Genomic DNA, 20,907 nt, shown 5'->3' with positions numbered 1-20,907 from the left:
ACATTTCAACGGCGATCAACTGTCAATACATGATAAAATTTCAAAGAGAATTTTACGCTCACTGCACTCTCTACTTTGTACTTATGACGATGGTGCCACTTGTTAAAAAAAAAACACCAAAATAAGAAAACCATCAAATCGAAAAAAACACATAAAATGGGAAAACAATAAAAAACTAGTTTTTCAGTTATCAATACCAAACGAAAAAACCCTTTTTTAAATTTACTGTGCAAATATTATGAGATACCGGAAAACCTATTTATCGGGTACAATTTACCAACTTCTCGACCAAGCGAAATGCAAAATTGCGCCCTCTTGTTGCAAAAGTTTTGCTTGAACGAACAGGATTTTCCCAAAGTTAGTAACATTTTGTTCAAGTTTTTATGAATTTTCAATCACGCGAACTAATGTAATAAGATAATAAAAAAAAAACGTTTAAAAACATCTTTTTCGTTTTGGAACGTTTCAACTTAAAGTGTTACGAAAATTAAACTTGCCGAATTACTCCAGTGGTGAATTACCTTCCTGTGATTTGATTATTTACTTTTCTATAACTTACAAGTTATCTATTTAAAATTGTATGTCAAAAATTTATAATAAAAGTTTTGTTGGAAACAATCAAGTGTGGCAACTACATGCGAGAGAAAGAATTGAATTGAAACTGAAAGAATTGAGAATCAGTTTTATGACTACTATTTTCATTTCTATATTCATACATATGTATATGAAGCAAGCATGCATATTTATGCATTCACATATTTACGTATTTATATGGCGGCCGCCGTGGTGTGATGGTAGCGTGCTCCGCCTACCACACCGAAGACCCTGGGTTCACACCACGGCAAAAGCGACATCAAAATTTTAGAAATAAGCTTTTTCAATTAGAAGAAAAATTTTCTAAGCGGAGTCGCCCCTCGGCAGTGTTCGGCAAGAACTCCGAGTGTATTTCTGCCATGAAATGCTCTCAGTGAAAACTCATATGCCTTGCAGATGCCGTTCGGAGTCGGCGTAAAACAAGTAGGTCGCGTCCCGCCAATTTGTAAGAAAAACTAAAAAGAAGCACGACGCAAATTGGAAAGGAAGTTCGGCCTAAAATCTCTTCGGAGGTTATCGCGCCTTACATTTATTTATTTATATGGCAACATAGGTACTTTCATACAAAGTTTTCGCAACAACCTTTTTTGTTCATTTGACTACTAAAACGGTCAATTAGGAATCAACGATTTGTGCGCAGTTGATTCAACATCTTGTTGCGATGGATAAAAAATGACAGAAATTTCGGTTGAATTGACCCGTATTTCGGTTGATTTTACCAGTCATTTTATTTCAGTGTACCTGCCTGATTTTAAAGCGTCATGGGAAGCCACAAGTTTTGATAGATACCATGCAAAATTTTAAATATCTATATAGTATGTGATAAAATGGTAAGAAAGTCAAAACATGGCCAAAAATTTAAATACGTGGATAAACTATTTAAAGGTAATTTTGTATAACCATGTAGGGTATAGCTATGTATATTTTTAATGTGAACAATTAATACAACAGTTTTCTTGAACAAACTATTTACTTGAACACGAATCATTTTTTAAGTATATAATAACTACTTAACTTTTTATTGCTGATAAATATGTTTATTTATTATTGTGCAGTTGCTAATTAAAGAGTCATTTGTTCACATCATCTTTGGTATTTGTTTGAATTTGTCTACAAGTAAAAATATGTGATAGGTGGATGGACAAGCTGATAAAGCCAGCCTATTTTAGACGAACCGCGGTTGTTGAATGTAATATATGTACGAGCTCTGTCTATTGAAGCAGTTCTTGTTTTTCGAGAAACATTTTTTAAAATATTAAGAAACGGGTAGGATTTCCCCCACTGGTAAATGTGGGAAAACTTAAAATCTGACCTTTACATAGAAATACACATCGACTCAATGTGTCAATGTTATTAATTTTGTTATGAAGATTTATAATGGGATGTTAAATGTTGAGGTTTGGTAACTTAGTAAAGGTAAACATTTTAATAACTTAACAATTTTTTGTATTTATGACCAGATTTTTTTTTGTAGAAAAATAATACAGTGATGTTCTATAAAAAAAGAGCCATGCACCACAAATCCACTTAAATGAAAATAAATCAGCAACCGGTGTTTTCTTTGAATAGGCCGGCAAGGTACTTACAATTCTTTTTTTTTTTGATTTTTTTCAGACGTTGTGGTAGCGCGCTGCCCTCAAGAGGTCTGATAACTATGATAATCCTGTTAATTTTTTTATATAACTTTTAATTTTTATTAAAATTTGTATTTATGTTTGTAATTTATAATTGTTAATTTGTATTATTACCGAGTCTTTGATAGGCAGTGGCTTCTTAAGCGTCGAGATCTAAAACTGCTCAACTGCAGAGAAACCCATCTGCTGAGAAATATATATACACAAATACAATACATTAAATGTATACATATAATTTTTTAATTACTAAGGAAAGATAGAACCGTTTTTAATATATAAAAAATCAGTAATTCTTGAGGCAGGGTTATAATCTTCACACAAACACAGAAAAGGTTCGTTTAGTTAGAAATTGGTTCTGCGTAGCTTAAGAATTATATGTTAATAATGTCTTGAAACTCGGCATGTAATACTAAAGGTTACTTTGTTCAAAAGAAATGGACAATCCATTTAATAGTCTAGCCATAAATATAACTCCTTGCATTTTTCTATGACTTGCAGGGGTTGAAAGATTTATTAGTTTTAACCGGTTATTGTAAGGAGGAAGAGTATACGAATAGTCCCATTGAAGATATCTCAATGCGAAAAGTAAAAACTGTTTTGGAATTGATTCAAGCCTATCCACATGAACTTGATAACGCAGATTCCAAATAACCGATTCATATTCTAATATTGGCCTCACCAATGCTGTAAAAAGGGGTTTCGTAACGTAACTATCGTTAAACTCTTTTGACCGTCTTTTCACAAATGCTAAAAGTCTTCCCGCTTTGTTGACTGTGACATTAATGTGAGGATTGGAACTAGGTTTACAATTCATGGTAACTCCCAAATCCACAAAAACATAAACGCTTTCTAGAGTTTGGCTATTAATTGTGTAAGAAACTTGCTGTACGTTCCCACGTGAAAAACGCATTAACTTACATTATTTTATATTGAGGAGCATACAATTCACATTACACCAAGTAACTAAACAATACAAATCCGACTGGAGTACAGAAGGTTCTTCAACCGACGTGTATGACTTAAAAAGTTTTACGTCGTCAACATACATTAAAATTTTAGAATATTTTATAGATGGCTGCCATAAGGCACACGCGAGGGAACATCAACGAAATTCGAACAAAAATTTAAAAAATATACTCTTCGAGCTCTGCCGCAAAGATAGGAGGAGATCCAGCGACTTAGGCATAGGTGAAAGCCAAGCAATTCGAGTTTATAGAAAAGTAACGAGTGGCATACTTTGTCGAATGCTTTGCTGAAATCAGTGTATGTACCGTCGGTGTGATAATTGTTTCTCAAACCCTTAAAGACTTGAGTTATAAATTCCAGAAAATTGGTCTGATTTGCTTCTAAAAAAGCCATGCTGAGAACTATGGAGCAATGGGGAATTTGAAAATTTAAGGTAATTAGCAACTATCAAAGCTTCAAATAACTAAGATCAACGCATTGCTACTCCACAATACTTTTCAATAGACGGCTTGCTTATTAGTCCCGTGAATACGAGCATCATATTATCGCTGTGATATAAAATATACCCAGGTACAATTTCTTAACTTTAGTCCTGAGCTTAGCTTTCATGGAAACCTTTTTAGTTTTCATGAAAAGGTCAATAGATATGAATGATATATAATTATTTTAGCTCAATATATGTTTGACTACCCATTATTTTCTGTAGCTAATAACAGGACCACAAATCCACTAGCTTTCGGTCGGATTTGGCAGATGTGCGTCCTTTTGTTTGTGTCCCACTCCCTTATTTGGTTGGATATCTGTCGCGAGAGCCATTTCCGCTCTAGTCGTAAAGTTTGTATAGGATTACCATCCAAAAACTGTGAGGACCAGTCTAACATTTCTATGATATCTTATGAGCCATTACCAAGCACGTTTTGGTTTCTTTATCCTTTTTGAATAACCAGCATAACAGTATAATGAATTCCGTCAATCACAGTATGGTTTTCCTAAAAATCCTGTTGTACTGTAAAGCTGTGAAGCTTCTGGGGGAACCCCAAATTGGAAGATGGAAACTTAGTAAATGTGAATTAAAGTTTAATTTTTTGTATCTAATTGGTTGACCAGTGGTCATAGCTAAGCAGTCTGCAAAAATAAGCGACACTCGAACAAGTTTTACACTGAACTGAAGTGTCTTACATATTGCCTTTTCACATTTTAGTGGAATTCCAGGCAGTTACATCACTGGACACAGCTAAAGGTAAGAACTTCTTCCTGGCTTTAACTTAAATTACACCCATGTTAGGATTTTACAAACCGATTTTTAAAGTTTAAGTCAATGGTTAAGACATTATTAATTTAAATTATGTACCATTTTCATCTTGCGAGATAGTCAGATCTACAAGCTACAAAAGCAACAGAACCGAGCTATGAGATGCATTCTCAAAAAACGGTATGGCACACCTATAAGAGACATGCTATGCTTTCTCAATTGGCCTAGCATTAGACAGCAACTTTTTTATTGTACCATGAAATTTATTAATAACATAATAGAAGGAACTTTGCCTGCGTATTTGAGGACTAATATAAAATATGTAAAAGATATGCACTCTGTAAATACTCGTAATAAAAATGATTTTAATCTGCCAGCTTATAAAACTGAAGCAGACAAATATAATCTGTATTATAAAGGTCTTAAATCCTATAATGAACTACCGAATGATATTAAATCATGTCATTCCAATAAATTTAAACAAAAATTGTACAATTATTGCAGAAAACTACCAATTTAGTGCTGGACAGGCGGGCTTGCATAGCATCGATAGAAGTGCAGCCAAACTATTCTGCTATGTAGCGCCAAGACTTCCAAGCTCTTGTATGCATACAAAAAAGGTAGCCGAAGCACATACTGAAACGCATCACTCGATTAACTCAGTGCATCGCCTTTCAGATGTTGCCTTCGCGCTTTACTAACATGCGTTAAATGCCTACATACTACACTAGCACGACACTTTGTTCGCATGATCTGGAAGTCTCCCATCCATAGTACTCCAAGGTAGGACATAAATGTAACTATTCTAGATTGCATATTCCAGAAGACAATTATAAACATGTAAAATAGATTTAAGTTAGGCTTAGGAAAGCAGTAATAAATAAATAAAAAGATAAATAAATCTAAAGCCTATAAATATACCCTTTTTACCTATAAAAAAAAAAACATTTTTTTTAATTATTCGATGTTGATTGTGGGTGGTTCCATTTCATGGAAAATCACTGTACGTGCGGCTTAATCTAATGAAAAAGTAATCAAAATAGTAATGCTTTATATTTTCTTGAATATGTTTGTTCAAATAATCAACTGTTACGTCAGAAGCAATAAATATATGGTAACTTGGTAAAACCACCCGGTTAATGACGCCATGCGCGTATCGCCGTGATTAGAATATTTTCAGTGTTAATTAGCGTACATACATATATGCATAAATACATACGTATCTCTTAATATATATATCGAGCATTCCATGGAAAATTGTAAATTTTCGGCGATTTTCGAATTTGCTCTCCTTAATTATTTCCAAATTATACATTTTGAGTATATGACAAATCAACATACCAAGGAAGAAAAACTTTAAACCAGTATCAGCTTGAGAAAAAAGATTTGCCAAAAAAAAGGATAAACAAATTTTTTTATAAATAAGCTATAACCATGGCTTTCTTATAACCATTTTTTCATTCCCATATACTAAATAGATGAAAGAATTCAGAATGTTCATTAGTGGAAATGCACTAAGCCTGTACCTGTAATGGATGCACCTCATAATCCCTACTTTCAGAATCCCGAAAAAACATAATCCCGACAGTTTTCGGAAATCCCAACCAGACTCAATCCATACATAACAATATGCCAGTAAATATTTGATTCTGTTCAATTTTCCCCAATAAACAGAAAAAGTATTTAAATAAAAATTTTAATTCACGGGTGATAAGCTCATTAGTTCTTAAAAATCTTTCAAAAAGTTCGTTATTATAAATTACTCCTACGCCGAAAGGTGCAGAAATACTGTGGATCGCGTAACGGGTTTTGGATCCGGTAATTGTTGTTGTGCAGATATGTATTGAATACTAGAATAATACAGAATATGTGTTTTTTTAATGGCATCATGTGTGATTTCCCAATTCACGTGTTCTCGGATTTTTGTCGAGATTATGAATGGTCGGGATTTGGTCTTGAATTGCCGGGATTTGATCGTTTCGGAATTATGTATTTTCGGATTTTGTAAGTCGGGATAATGTTACCCACCTACCTGGAATATTGAAATGTCGCAAGCACGTAATATAAGCAAGCTAAAGTAAGTTTTCATGTAAGGTATGTTGAACTTGCTGGACCGTGAGGACCTCACATAGACTGAGTAAGTCCATAGTGAGTTTTCGTGAACCTGCAGTGCTTTAGATAAGCGCGCGTGAATTTTTCTATTTGGGATATAAGAAAATTTAATTTTGGTACGTTTCCAGTAGAAACACAAGTGTCCCATACAAGCAATTTTTTTACACTATTTATTTATTTTTTTTTTTTGAATACATTTATTTAAATTTTTTTATTATTTTAACAAACCTTGATATAACTACTACCAAATGTATCCTTGGTTTTTTTCTGTAACAAAAATTTCGGTTATTTTTTACTGTCCCGTAAAAACTCATGTTTGTTTTGGTTTTTTCACACACATATACAAATATTTTCAAAGCAGCCAATATGAATGTACAAAAAAGCATGTTTGACAAAGTTTTCGTTTCTCTTTAGTTAAACTCTAACAGTGAAAAATGCATGCGATTTGTCTCGTACCGACGGTGGAATGCTCCGTATACGAATTTTTTCCAGCAAAAAATATTAAAAACCTTCACCTATTTTTGCTCTAATGTTTGAGGGTTGTAGACTGAGCCCTACATAAACAACAATTTTTGGTGTGTGTACTACACTGTTCAACAAAATTATTCTTTTTGGCTGATGATTGACGTTTAGCAAATCATTTCAATTAATTTGATATTGCGTACACTAAGTCATAATCACGGAAAACAATTTTGATGTGTGAACATCTAAGCTCATGGTATGGGGGAATCATGAATGTAAGCAAAGGCGTGGTCGTAAGAGTAAGCGTAAGGGTAGTTTTCGTACGTGGTATGCTATATGACGGGTGCAGTCGCATTGTGTAATATTGGTATAGATATGGTGTACTAAAGAATGTGTAATCATAGGCCTATTATGTGGTAATGGTATATTGTATAGTGTTATAGAGAATGTAAGAGTAATGTGGACAATGTAGGTGGGAAAGTTGATATGAGTGAAATCATACAAGACTTCACCTACATGCAAATTAGAGACTCTGAGCTTACACACAATTCTTTTGAATGCCAATGCAGGAAAATATGTATAAACTTCTGTTTTGTTGGAGACAAATAGCCAGAGTGGGCTAACGAAAACAAAGCACAGATTTAAGTTGAAATTTTCCTCGATTTAGGATTGCGCTGGCTGTAAAATTTTTCTACATTTAAGATTAGTTAGATTAAATTAACATAAAATATAAAGGTGCAAAGAAAAAAATCAAATAAAATAAAATAAAATTAAAATAAAAAAAATTTATGAAATAAATTAAAATAAAGTAAAATAAAATGAAATAAAATAAAATAAAATAAAATATAATAAAACAAAATTAAATATTAAAATAAAATAAAACAAAATAAAATGAAATAAAATAAACTAAAAGTAAAAAAATATACAAAAAAAAAATTATAAACTAAAATAAAATAAAATAAAACAAGTAAAAAAAAAATAAAAAAATAAAATAAACTAAAATAAAATTAAACAAAATATAATCAAATCAAATATAATAAAATAAAATAAAACAAGAAAAGGTGTCTAAGTTCGGGTGAAATCGAACATTATATACTCAGCGTGAACTTCAATTGCATATCTCATTTCCGATAAACTACTTTTCTACATAACACAAGGCATCGCCCGTTAAAAAAAAATGTCTCCCCATTTCCTCTCACAATAAAGCTTGATAAGTGAAATATCATTGCTTCAAAACTATTTTTTGCTTAGTTGTAGCTTATTATTCTAGTCTACGACCCTTTTAAACTTGTTTTAGATCTAAGTTGCCGTGGTCTTTAATCGATCCCGTCCATTTTTACTAGAAATATTTTCCGATATAAGGAAAATATGTGTACACAATTTCATTACGATATGTTAATTTTTCTTCGAGTTATGGCTCCCAAAACATAGAAAATTGCTTAGTCATAAAAGGGGGCCACACCCATTTTTTAAAATTTGAAATTTTTCCTATTTATTATTATAAATACACTTGGGAAATGAAATACCATTGATATAAAGCGCTTTTTTGCAGAGATATAGCTTATTTTATTCGTCCGCGACCCTTTTAAAAATCTTTTATATAAAAGTGGGGTGGTCCTTAACCGATTTTGTTAATTTTTCGTCAAAGCATTCCTTATAGTAAAGGCAACTTCTCTGCCGAATTTTGTTACGATAGGCTTACGGATTTTTGATTTATGATTAATAATATTTGTAAAATTGATTTTATCGCAAGTGGGCGGTGCCACGCCCATTTTTAAAAACTTTTTGAAATTTTTATCAAGAGTCTCAATATCACTCCACACGTAAAATTTTAACCTTCTAGGTGTATTATTTACTAAATAATCAGGTTTTTTGTATTTTCCAAAATGTTATATATGTATATAAAAAGTGGGCGTGGTTATCATCCGATTCGCTCGGACGGACATGGCTCAATCAAATTTGTTTTTCGATACTGATGATTGTGATACATGGAAGTCTATATCCATCTCGATTCCTTTATACCTGTACAACCAACCGTTACCCAATCAAAGTTAATATACTCTGTGTGCAAAGCACCCTGAATATAAAAAGAAAATAATATGAAGTAAAAGAAAAAAAAAAAATTTAAGTAAATTTACTCAAAAATAATTTAAGTTAAAAAACAAATAAATTCAAATGAAATGAAACAAAATAGATTACATTTTTTAATCCACGCGCTATCGTTATGTTATGGAAAAACTATCGACTTATCAGCGAAAATTTATCGACATGTTAATAAATTGTTATCGATTTGTTACTAATTTTCTATCGAAATGATACGATGACTTGTCGGTTTGCTACGTCTAACTCATCGATAACAAGCTGATAAGAAACCAATAATTAAACGAGGGCAATCGATAGCAAGTTATTAACAAATCGAAATAGATAATATAGTAATAAATTATCGGTATCGGTTATTATCGATTAGAAACAGACGAAAATATTCTCAAAAAGCTCGAAATAGATTGTTTTTGGTAAAGTTACCTCCTTGCAGGTGAGTTCTAGTTTACTTAAAATAATAAATTTCCAGATACCCATCGAAGTTCACGAGTACTTGGTAATCATGCCTTTTTTTATTGCAAATCTTGTGGGTCTAAGGGAAAAATACGCACGACCTATTACGCAAGGAAGGGCCTTCGAACAATGGAGAGGCACGAGGATTTGGGATTTTGAAAACTATATGATTCCCGAAGGCTGGAAAAAGATTTTCGTCGATGTTTTTTAGTTATAACTATTGTTTGAGTAGTCAGAGTTATCTTTCGCCTACATTTTATGCCGGAAAAACTTCCAGTAGAAAATATTTTTATACCCAGCATGCTTTACACACAGAGTATATTAACTTTGATTGGATAGAGTTTGGTAGTACAGGTATAAAGGAATCGAGATAGATATAGATTTCCTTATATCAAAATCATTAGTGTCGACAAAAATTTGGTTTAGCCCTGCCCGTCCGTCCGTTTGCACGATAACTTGGGTAAATATTGAGATATCTTCACCAAATTTGGTACACGAGCTCATCTGGACCCAGAATAGATTGGTATTGAAAATGCCCACCACGCCCACTTTTTATATATACAACATTTTGGAAAACATAAAAAACCTGTTTATTTAGTAAATAATACACCTAGAATGTTGAAGTTTGACGCGTGGACTGATACTGAGACTCTTGATACAAGTTTGAAACAACTTTCTTAAATGGGCGTGGCACCGCGCACTTGTGATAAAATCAATTTTACAAATATCATTAATAATAAATCAAATATCGTTAAAGCTATCGTAACAAAATTCGGCAGAGAGGTTGCCTTTACTACAAGGAATGCTTTGAAGAAAAATCAACAAAATCGGTTAAGGACCACGCCCACTTTTATATAAAAGATTCCTAAAAGGGTCGTGGGCGAATAAGATAACTTATATCTTTGAAAAAAAAGAGCTTTATGTCAGTGGTTCCCAAGTGTATTTTTAACGGTAAATAGGAAATATTTCAAATTTAAAACAAGAAAGGACGGGACTGTCTTCGGCTGTGCCGATGACTTCATACTTTCCATGAATGGAGCTGAACAATAATCTTATCCCGTTCGTAATCTCCAAATAAACGGATATATAAGATAAGAAATATATAGTGAACAGATGTATATACCTACACGATTTTTAAGGTAAATATAAAAAAAAAAATTGCAAAAAACCCCCTTGTCTAAGCGATCGGTTGTATGGGATATATATTATATATAGCTCCGATCAAAATGATTTTTACAGGAAATCTTCTATGATATATTACAATACATATCACAAAGTTTCACGTTTTTATATTAGAAACTAAGGGAGAAATGGCCAAAAAATATTCTACCTGACGATTCGTATGGGATAGGTATATACTATATACATATAGCTCCGATCAAAGCGATTTTTTCAGGAAATCTTCTGTGATATATTAGAATAAATATCACCAAGTTTAACGTTTTTATATTGAAAATTAAGGGAGAAATGGCTAAAAATCTTTCTATCTGAACGATCTGTTGTATGGGATATATATTATATATAGCTCCTATCGAAATGATTTTTTCATGAAATCTTTTATGATATATTAGAATAAATATCACCAAGTTTAGCACTTTTATATTGGAAATTAAGGGAGAAATTTCAAAAAATCTTTCTATCTGAACGATCGGTTTACGATATATAGCTCCCATCAAAGTGATTTTTTCAGGATATTTTCTAGGATATATTAGAATATATACCACCATGTTTCACGTTTATACTTTCTAAATTGCGGCAGGAACGGGCAAAATCGTCTTATCTGAACGATCGGTTGTATGGGAGATATATGTTATAGTGGTCCGATCCAACCGGATCCGAAAAATTTCTAATATAATACAAAAATACATCCTTGTGCCAAATTTCATTGAGATATCTCAAAATATGAGGGACTAATTTGCGTTCAAACAGACAGACGGACGAACAGACGGACGGACGGACGGAGAGACGGACATGGCTATATCAACTCAGTTCGTCGCCCTGATCAATTCGGTATACTTAATGGTGAGTCTATCTTCTATATTTCTCAACGTTACAAACATCGGACCAAAGTTAATATACCATTTCATGTTCACGAAAGGCATAAAAATGGGCATGGCACCGCCACCCTTTTATGACTAAGAAATTTTCTATGTTTCGGGAGCCATAACTCGAAGAAAAATTAACGGATCGTAATCAAATTGGGTACACCGATTTTCCCTATAGCAGGAAATATTTCTAGAAAAATGGACGAGATCGGTTAAAGACCACGCCCACTTTTATATAAAAGATTTTCGTAGACGAAAATAATAAGCTATATCTTAGCGAAAAAAAGCTTTGTATCAATAGAATTTTGTTTTTTTTTAAACGGGCGGTGCCTCGTGTTATGTAGAAAAGTAGTTTATCTGAAATGAAATGTGAAATTGAAGCTCACGCTGCGTATATAATGTTCGGTTACACCCGAACTTAGACACCATTACTTGTTTAACTTAAATTGTAAAAGGAGAATTGTCCCATATTTTTAAAAACTATGGGTGTTGCAAAAGCTTGGAAATTAAATTCCAAATCATAGTTAAAAATTAGAGTTATACCAAGAAACCAAAGTCAACCAACAAAAATGCGGTTGAACAGCGTTTTAATTGTTAATTTTTTTTATGAATTTAGATAAATAGATTTATTTTACAGGCTTTCATCCAAAAGCTTCAGAATTTATTTTTTGAGTGATACGCTGTTTGTAAGTGAATTTTCTCATATATCATCAATTTAAACATATTGATATATTAATAGTACTCACATTTGTATTTGTCGCCTAATTTTGCGGCTTTTTGTTGTGTTTTCTGATTGCTTTTATTTTGTATACCTACCCGCATAACGATCAAATTTGGAAACGTTATGTTAAAAAAATTTAGTAATTATAACAATAAATTTTGCGACATCCAGTTTGGCATACAAAGTGAGTGATGGCGCTGGGTACGTTTATATTATTAGACATGTATGTATTCAGATATGTACATATGCGCTATACCATTATCGAACAGCTTTTAGAATCGCTGTTAAAGAATCATAAAGCCATTTGAAAATCTTGGCTATGATTTAGATACTATATTGACAGCAGCTACATATATACGATATATGGGGCATAATCTTAGTTCTGAATTTAACCACATCTAACTTGGTGTGGTACTAGTAAGATAGGGTACGCTTCATTTCTATTTCTTTGTTTCCACTAGGTCAAATTTGACCACAGTCAATGAAAACAGCCTGTCATACAACAGGAGTCTCATCAAAAAGTAATGGCAAAGCAGATGAAACAACGCAAAAAAAATTAAATGAGTTCATGAATCAAATTAACACAAAATTTAAGCATGGGTTTTGACCAGGCACTGCTTTACCGACTTCGAGTAAGTAATGTGACATAATGGCAACGCCTTTGACCTCAACTGACCAGCCGGTCAGCTTACGTCAGTTTTTCATGTCATTCATTTTGACTCAGTCATTTTTTATACTCAGCGTATATTTACAGACAAGGATATTATAACTTTGATTGCATGACAGTTGTATGTAATATCATAAGGGAATCGAGATAGATATGGACTCTATTAAATATAAATTATCAGTATCAATAAATTTTTTGATTGTGGAATGACCGTCCACACGCTGATTAACAGGACTTTATGACGAAAGAAAGAAATATTCAAAACAGAAAATTTCAAAGTTTCGCAAGCCATCAATCAAACGCTGTAAAATATTTCATGTTGAAATTTGGCAAGCAATTTAACAATAAAACAATAAGTAAAAGTTAGCAGAACCAGCTGACGACCAAAAACTTTTTTCTTAGACCAAAGCTAAAAAAATGCAATATATTTACAAAAACCCGAAACACATAATTCCGACACGACCAAATCCCGACAATTCATTTCCACAGTATTTCTGCGCAAAGCAACTTTCTGCGTAGGCGTAATGTGTAAACAATTGATATTATTAAATTTGTTTAAATTGTGTGTTGTAGTGATTTCGAGTTTTCGGGCTTTTGAGTAGTCGGGATATAGTCTTGTCGGGATTTTGTTATGACTGGAGTTTGTCCTGTTGAGATTTCTGAAAATTTACGGGATTATCTATTGTCGGGATTCTGAAAGATTGGATTATGGGGTGCACCCATATTTACTGTACTCAAATATAACTAAATTTTATTGCCATTTCACATTCACTTTGATATGGTAGAACCAGGGACCCATTTTATTTAACAAATATTTTGTTTAGTTGAAAAAAATCGGATCAAAAAATTGTCCCATGACTAACCCTGCAACCTTTTAATTTTTCGGTCTAAATTTTTAAACAAAAAGGGCTCTGGACCATATATTGCTGTTATATGTCCCTGACAGCCGGGAACCCATCCTAACAAAAATTTGTTTTTGGCTCCCAGATCATTTGGAACTCCATCTGCTAGCTAGGCACACAAATTTTCCAGGCTGTCGGAAATAATGAGGAAACCTTCTTGCAGATAAGCCCCTTCATAGACATTCTCTACCGAAAACTGCTATCGCATGGATTTCTGCCTAAAAAATAGTGGTGTAGCGTCTCATTGGTATCGATTTCTTGAAGTCTGTCTCATAGATGCAACCTCATGTTTTTTTGTTATCAAATTTTGATCTATCCGAATACCAGACCTCTGAGTCAGGGTCGGTATTTCCTATAAATATGTTTATTACTTTGATATGCATTGTCATATTTTCGATATTTAGCTCAAAGATATTTTGAAGTCTTAGTGCATCAAATGTTGGCTCTTTCTCTATTTGAATAGTGAAGGGAGGTAGGTCTTAATACTAAAACACTAAGTACATCAGCAGGGATTTTACTCATCGCATATCGTGTGCCAATACGAACTAGTTGAGAAAGTTTGCTTTATTTTGCTGTTGTTGTTGTAGTTGCTTTAGAAAAAAAATGCACTCCCCGAAGGCTTTAGGGAGTGTCGTCGATGTTGACGGTCTTTTGCTGGTTATAGATCCGGTACGTTCCAGTAACAAGCACCATTAAGGTAAAATTTAATATGACCACATTGAAGCTTCTGGCCATCCCGTCCGACAATTAGGTTGAAGAAGCTATAAATTACTCTGAAAACTTCTTGAGAGGTAGCTCGTTTGCTTTGTTTAAAGTAACAACCAGATGAGCATTCTACGTGAAGGTTCTGCGCAGTGTAAACCTAGGTATTTCATTGCAGATCTGATTGTGGTGCCATATCGCGGTGGTTTTGGCATAGATAATTTTCTTCTCCTATTAAAAGGTACTGGAACAGTTTTGTGAGGACTAATACACAATTCGGTGTTATTGCACCATATTTCTATAATGCGCATGGCTTGTTTCATGCGATTGGATAATGTTTCCTCTTGCATTCTTTGGATTTCAGCTGTTCGTGCTCATTTCGTACCCGTCCTGCTATATGCTGCAGAAGCATGGACCATGACAAAATCTTATGAGACAGCTCTATGCACCACCAGCGGGTTAGCGGTTTAGAATATAGCGGTAGGTATGCCTGTCGTAAGATGCGACTAAAATACCAAATAGATTCAAGGAGTTGTGTAGCGCAACCCCTTCAGGTTGCCAGCGCAATAACAGCTTTCCCAAACCCAATTGTCAGCCTCACCTATCAGTGGAGTTTCATTGACAGCCGAAGCTCTGGCGACCCCGACCTCCTCATGGATCTAGGGGGTGGGAGGGCGGTATGGCCTAGAAGGTCGCACGTGGTCATAACAAATCGTTCCCGAGATGGTCGGTCTTGGTACCGGAACGTACCGGATCTGCATCTGGCAAAGAACCATCAACATCGAAAGCACTCCCCAAGGCCTTCGGGGAGTGTCCTTATGGCTACAACAACAACAACAACAACAGTTCTACGCGTTGGCGATGGTGAGGACCGAAGACAATTTAATGATGAGCTGTACAAGCTTTACGCAGATATCAACATAGTCCAGCGAATTAAAGCACATGGCGACGACGGCTAGGCCTTATTATGCAAATGAGAGATGATGCTCCGGCTAAGAAATTATTTTTATCTGAAACCGGATGTGGAAGCAGAGGAAGAGCGTAGACCCCACTTGCTTTGTTATGACCAATTGGCACTAGTTAGTACAGCGAAGCTGGGCGCTTTTTTGAACGGTCGAAGCTGTTTAAACGGTTTAGCGCCAGTAAAGTAAGTAAGTAAATAATATTTCATGACGGTTTTGGGATCACTTTGTGATCGTTTCAATACATTTTATGAGATCAGTTTGAAACAGAGAACTTCGAGGTTTTCCACATTATGATTAAAAAAATCACAATATCCTAATTATTCATACTGGAGTTTATTTTCCGAAACCACAGACTGTAGGGTGCATATGCAAATTATATGTTGTTTATGATTGGGAGGTTATACTTTACATATTTACGAAGCAATCACTAAACACATCAGCTGGAGGACTGAATACTGGCCATATGTAGTGGAATGGAAAGAGAGGTTTCCTCCAAATGGATTTAAATGTATACACGGCGGCAGCCATGGTGGGGTGGTAGCGTACTCCGCCTACCACACCAAGGGTTATATGTTCAACTCCCGGGCAAAGTAACATCAAAAATTCTTCTAATCGCGGTCGCGCCTTTGAAGTGATTTGGCAAAAACTCCGATTGTACTTTTTCCATGAAAAACTTCTCAGCGAAAGTTCACTTCATCTTTCAGATGCCTTCAGTATCATGTGGTTCCCGTGTCGCCCATTTGTGGATAAAATTAAAGAAAAAGAAGCACGTCTCATTTTGGAAGAGATGCTCGGCCTAAACCCCCTTAGTGAATCGCGCCATTAAATTTTTTTATCTACTCATGAGTATGTCAAATGTTATGGATGAGATATTATAGGTTAAGCCAGAATTAAATTGTTGTGATTTTTATTTCCCCTCCAGCAAAACCCACAATTAGTAATTTATACAAAAAATTTTATGATCCTCTCTGGAACTATTTTTATTGTTGTTTCATTCTATATCTTTACAATCTTATTTACGATATGACCAGAACAAATTCTATAAAAGCGCGTTTGCTCACATTAATTTGCAACAATTGAATATTAACCATGCGGGTGCTAGAAGTGTTTACTTTGACTACGATTTACTTGACCTTGAGCGAAGGTGATAACTCAAAAGTGATTCAAAGATATTTCGATATACAATTTTTAATGCACTCATATCTCTTATAGCATATGGTGTTTCACATGGTGGAGGCACTTCTAGAGGCATAAACTTAGGTGGCGCTAAAGGAGCTGATGGTGGTGGCTTGCTGGGCGTGGGATCTGGAATAAGTAGCGGTGCTAGTGCTAGTTCGTCAGCTACAGCTACAGCAGGTGGTTATGGAGGAGCTAAAGCAGATTCTGTTGCTAGTAGTTCTGCCATGGGAATTGCTGGCATAGACGAAGGTTCTGGAAAAGGTGGTAGCAGCTCTGCTTTGGCTGATAGTGCAGTTAATGCTGCAGTTGGCGGCAATGCGGGTAGACTTGGAGGCTATGGTGGTGGTAAAGGTGCATCAAGTGGATATGGATCAACATCAGATGGTGGCTTAGGTCTAGTTGGTATTAGAGGTGGGCTAGGAACAGGTGCTGAAGTTGGACATGGAGGTGCCGGTGGATATGGCGCCGGAAAGGGTGCCAAAGGCGCACACGGATCAGGTAGAGAACATGGATCAGCAACCGCTGGTGGCTTTAGTATTGGGGGCGAACTCGTAACGGACAGTGAAAGCGGACTACGTGGCGTTGGTGGTGTTGGTAATAATGGAGGACACGGTGGCGCTGGTGGTGGTGGTAGCTATGGTGATAGTTTATCATCTTCTGGAAGCACAAGTTCTAGCAATTTTGAAGATGGTTCTCGCATTGAAGGTGGTAACGGGGCAGCTAGCAACTATGGTGACGGAAAAGAGGGATCCGGTAGTCACGGTATAGCGGCAAGTCACGGAACAAACATTAGAAATGAAATAGGAGGGTCGGATGGTGCCAGCGGCTTTGGTGGTGGATCAGCATCAGCGGGAGGTTTAAGTTCTGGCCCATTTGTGGGAGGTATAGGAGCAGGACTTGGAGCCGGCTTTGATAGCGCTGGTGCTGCAGGTGCTGGCGGTAGTTACGGTGCTGGAAAGGGAAATGCCGGTGGGCACGGCTCATTCGGTGGTCATGGGTCTACAAATGCGGGTAGCTCAGGAGTCACAGCAATTGGTGCTGATGGTAAAGGCCACTATGGTAGTGGTTCAACATTATCTGGAAGTAGTTCGCATGGTGCCGGTAGCTATGGTAGTGGATCTGTGTTAGCAGGAGGTTCAAGCGCTGGTACACTTGGACAAGGGCTAGGAGCTGGAGTAGGAGGCGCCTTTCGTGGTTCAGGGGCCAGTGGTAGTTACGGTGTTGGAAAGGGATACGTTGCTGGACACGGCTCAGCCGGAGGTCATGGAACTATTATTTCGGATAGCTTGGGAGCCACAGGAAAAGGAAGTGAAAAAGGGTATGTTATTGATGGCGTAATTTTCGGTGCTGGCAGTAAATATAGCTATGGTGGTGGAGCTAGTAGCCATGGTGGTGGATTAACATCACCTGAAAGTTCAAGTGATGGCACACATGAAGTACGGAAAGAATCTGGAATTGGAAGCAGTTTCGGTGGCGCTAATGGCGCAGGAGCTGGTAGTAGCTATGGTGGTGGGCAAGGGAATGTCGGTGGACATGGCTCAGCTGGTGGTCATGGATCTGCAACCTCGGATACCTCAGGATCCACAGGATTTGGAGTTGAACAAGGAGCTGGTATTGGTGTCGTAAATTTCGGTGCTGGTGGTAAAGATAGCCATGATGGTTTTGCAACATCATCAAGCTCCGGCGCAGACGGAGTAGGAACGAATGTGGCAACTGGTAGTGGAGGTGGTTTCGGTGGTGCTGGTAGTTATGGCAATGAAAAAGGCGGCGGCGGCGGACATGGTTTGCCAACAGGTACTGGCTCAGGTTCCGGTGCCGGTAGCTATGGTGGTGGAAAAGGTGCAAGTGGAGGATTTGGTTTATCATCAGGTGGTTGCTTTGGAGGTATTAGTGGTAGTAATATTGAATATGACTCTTCAAAAGGTTCTGCTTCCGCTAGTGAATCTATTGGCTCAGATGCAGGAGCAGTAGGTGGAAGTTTCGGTGCTGGATTTGGAGGAGTTGGTGGAGCTGGTGGTGGTAGCCGTGCGACTGGCCATGGTGGTGCATATGCTGGCGGAAAAGAAAGTAACGTAGGAAATAATTTTGGTTCTGCTGGTGATGGGCACGGTAGTAGCCCGTCTGGTGGTGCAGGTGGCCAAACAGGCTCATATGGCATAACCTCTTCATTGGCTGAAAAGTCTCCTTCTGCTAGTGGATCAGCAGGAATTGGTGCAGGTCTTGGCGGCACACTAAGTGCCTCCGGTGGTGTTTCCAGTAATGGAGGTGGTAAAGGGGCTGTAGCACATGAATACGGCAGTGGCAGCAGAGATGGTGGTGGTGTAGGTCTAAGCGGGCATGGAGGCACTAAAGGAGGTCATGATGGTAGTTATGGCCATAGTCATGGTATTGGCAGCGGATCCGGCTTAGCCCTCGGTCTTGCTTTCGATAGTGGCCTTGGAGGTGGATTTGGAAGTTTTGGTAGCAATGTAGCTAGTTCTGGAGGTTATGGCTTTGGTGCATATGGCGCTCGCCCTGGAACGTACGGCGCTGTTGGGCATGGTGGTTATGGTGGTGGAAGTCACGGTGGCGTTGCTGGAGGTTATGGCCATAGTGGTGCTGGAGGTTATGGTAGTGGAGTGCATAGCGCTGGTGGTTATGGCTCTGGTAGTTACGGTGGCGGTTCTGCAGGACCTGTTGGTTTTGGAAGCAATGATGGCTACGGAAGCAGCACAGCTACGTCGGCTTCGGCGTCAGCATCCGCGCATTCATCTGCGGCATCAGGTAGCTACAAAACTGGCTATGGCCGTTGAGTCAGAGTTCTTAGAATATGATTAGGTTGTAAGAATATTAAGTTAGATGTTTGTGTGTTTTCAATTGTCGAGAAATTATTTATATGCTGATACTGAATCAAAGTCATTTAAGTTTAATAGTTGGTATCTTTAAACAAAAAACCTGTTATGCCATAAAAAACAAAAAAAAGTTTAATGTTGGTGTTATGAATTTTTGAGTTACATATATACATAATGAGCGGCCGACGTTTTGTTGTGAAGTTGTTTGATGACAATAATTAAGGGTTAAAAAAAAAAAACCTGTTATCAACAGTGTATAAGTGCGTAGCTAAGTATCTACTTCATAAATCAACTATATATTAATTTTTATTCTCTCTCATCACTTACTTACTTACTTAATTGGCGCTTAACCGTCTAAACGGTTATGGCCGTCCAACAAGGCGCGCCAGTCGCTCCTTCGCTCCGCCAACCGGCGCCAATTGGTCACACCAAGGGAGTTTAAATCGTTTTCCACCTGGTCCTTCCAACGGAGTGGGGGCCGCCCTCTACCTCTGCTTCCATAGGCGGGTTCCGATAGAAACACTTTCTTGGCCGGAGCATCATCTTTCATTCGCATAACATGGTCTAGCCAGCGCAGCCGCTGCGTTTTAATTCGCTGGACTATGCTGATGTCTGCGTATAGCTCGTACAGCTCATCATTAAATCTTCTTCGGTACTCGCCATCGCCAACGCGTAGAGGTCCATAAATCTTTCGAAGAACTTTTCTCTCGAACACTCCCAAAGCCGCTTCATCTGCTGTTGTCATGGTCCATGCTTCTGCCCCATATAGCAGGACGGGTACGATAAGTGACTTGTAGAGTATGATTTTCGTTCGCCGAGAGAGGACTTTACTTTTCAATTGTCTACCTAGTCCAAAGTAGCATTTATTGGCAAGATTGATTCTTCGCTGGATTTCAGTGCTGATGTTGTTGCTAGTGTTGATGCTGGTTCCCAAATAAACGAAGTCTTTTACTATTTCGAAATTATGGCTGCCAACAGTAGCGTGGTTGCCAAGGCGCATATGCGCTGACTCTTTGCTCGATGACAGCAGGTACTTCGTTTTGTCCTCATTCACCATCAAACCCATCTTTACCGCTTCTTTTTCCAGCTTGGAGTAAGCAGAACTAACAGCGCGGGTGTTTAGGCCGATGATATCAATGTCATCAGCATATGCCAGTAATTGCACGCTTTTATAGTATATTGTTCCAGTGCGGTTAAGTTCTGCAGCTAGTATAATTTTCTCCAGCATCAAATTAAAGAAATCGCACGATAGGGGGTCACCCTGTCTGAAACCTCGTTTAGTTTCGAACGGCTCGGAGAGGTCCTTCCCAATTCTGACTGAG

At 36.8% G+C, this 20,907-nt stretch overlaps 1 protein-coding gene and 1 long non-coding RNA gene across 4 annotated transcripts in view; one reads left to right on the top strand and one right to left on the bottom strand.

Moving 5' to 3' along the window:
* The window catches only part of LOC137250559 (uncharacterized), a 552,581-nt gene that overhangs the window by 313,530 nt on the left and 218,144 nt on the right, over nt 1-20,907 (bottom strand). The gene's annotated exons all lie outside the window — the stretch shown is intronic.
* LOC137250556 (spidroin-1-like) lies at nt 16,609-19,663 on the top strand. Of its 3 annotated transcripts, none has more exons than XM_067783586.1 (3): nt 16,609-16,719; nt 16,788-18,623; nt 18,678-19,663. In XM_067783586.1, exons 1-3 carry the CDS (start codon nt 16,665-16,667, stop codon nt 19,544-19,546), a joined length of 2,760 nt encoding a protein of 919 aa, XP_067639687.1. In that variant the 5' UTR covers nt 16,609-16,664; the 3' UTR covers nt 19,547-19,663. The 3 variants fall into 3 exon arrangements, with proteins under 3 accessions (XP_067639687.1, XP_067639686.1, XP_067639685.1); XM_067783585.1 differs by having other exon boundaries at nt 16,788-18,638; XM_067783584.1 differs by having other exon boundaries at nt 16,788-19,663.

Source organism: Eurosta solidaginis, chromosome 4 (genome assembly GCF_040869045.1).
Source record: "Eurosta solidaginis isolate ZX-2024a chromosome 4, ASM4086904v1, whole genome shotgun sequence".
NCBI lineage: Eukaryota > Metazoa > Arthropoda > Insecta > Diptera > Tephritidae > Eurosta > Eurosta solidaginis.
This window is presented reverse-complemented; position numbering and strand designations above follow the sequence as displayed.

Excerpts from the sequence above, each read along its gene's own strand:
- LOC137250556 (XM_067783584.1), top strand. The coding sequence starts at position 16,665 with ATGCGGGTGCTAGAAGTGTTTACTTTGACTACGATTTACTTGACCTTG. Across the intron at positions 16,720-16,787 it reads TTACTTGACCTTGAGCGAAG|CATATGGTGTTTCACATGGT; the intron begins GTGATAACTCAA and ends TATCTCTTATAG.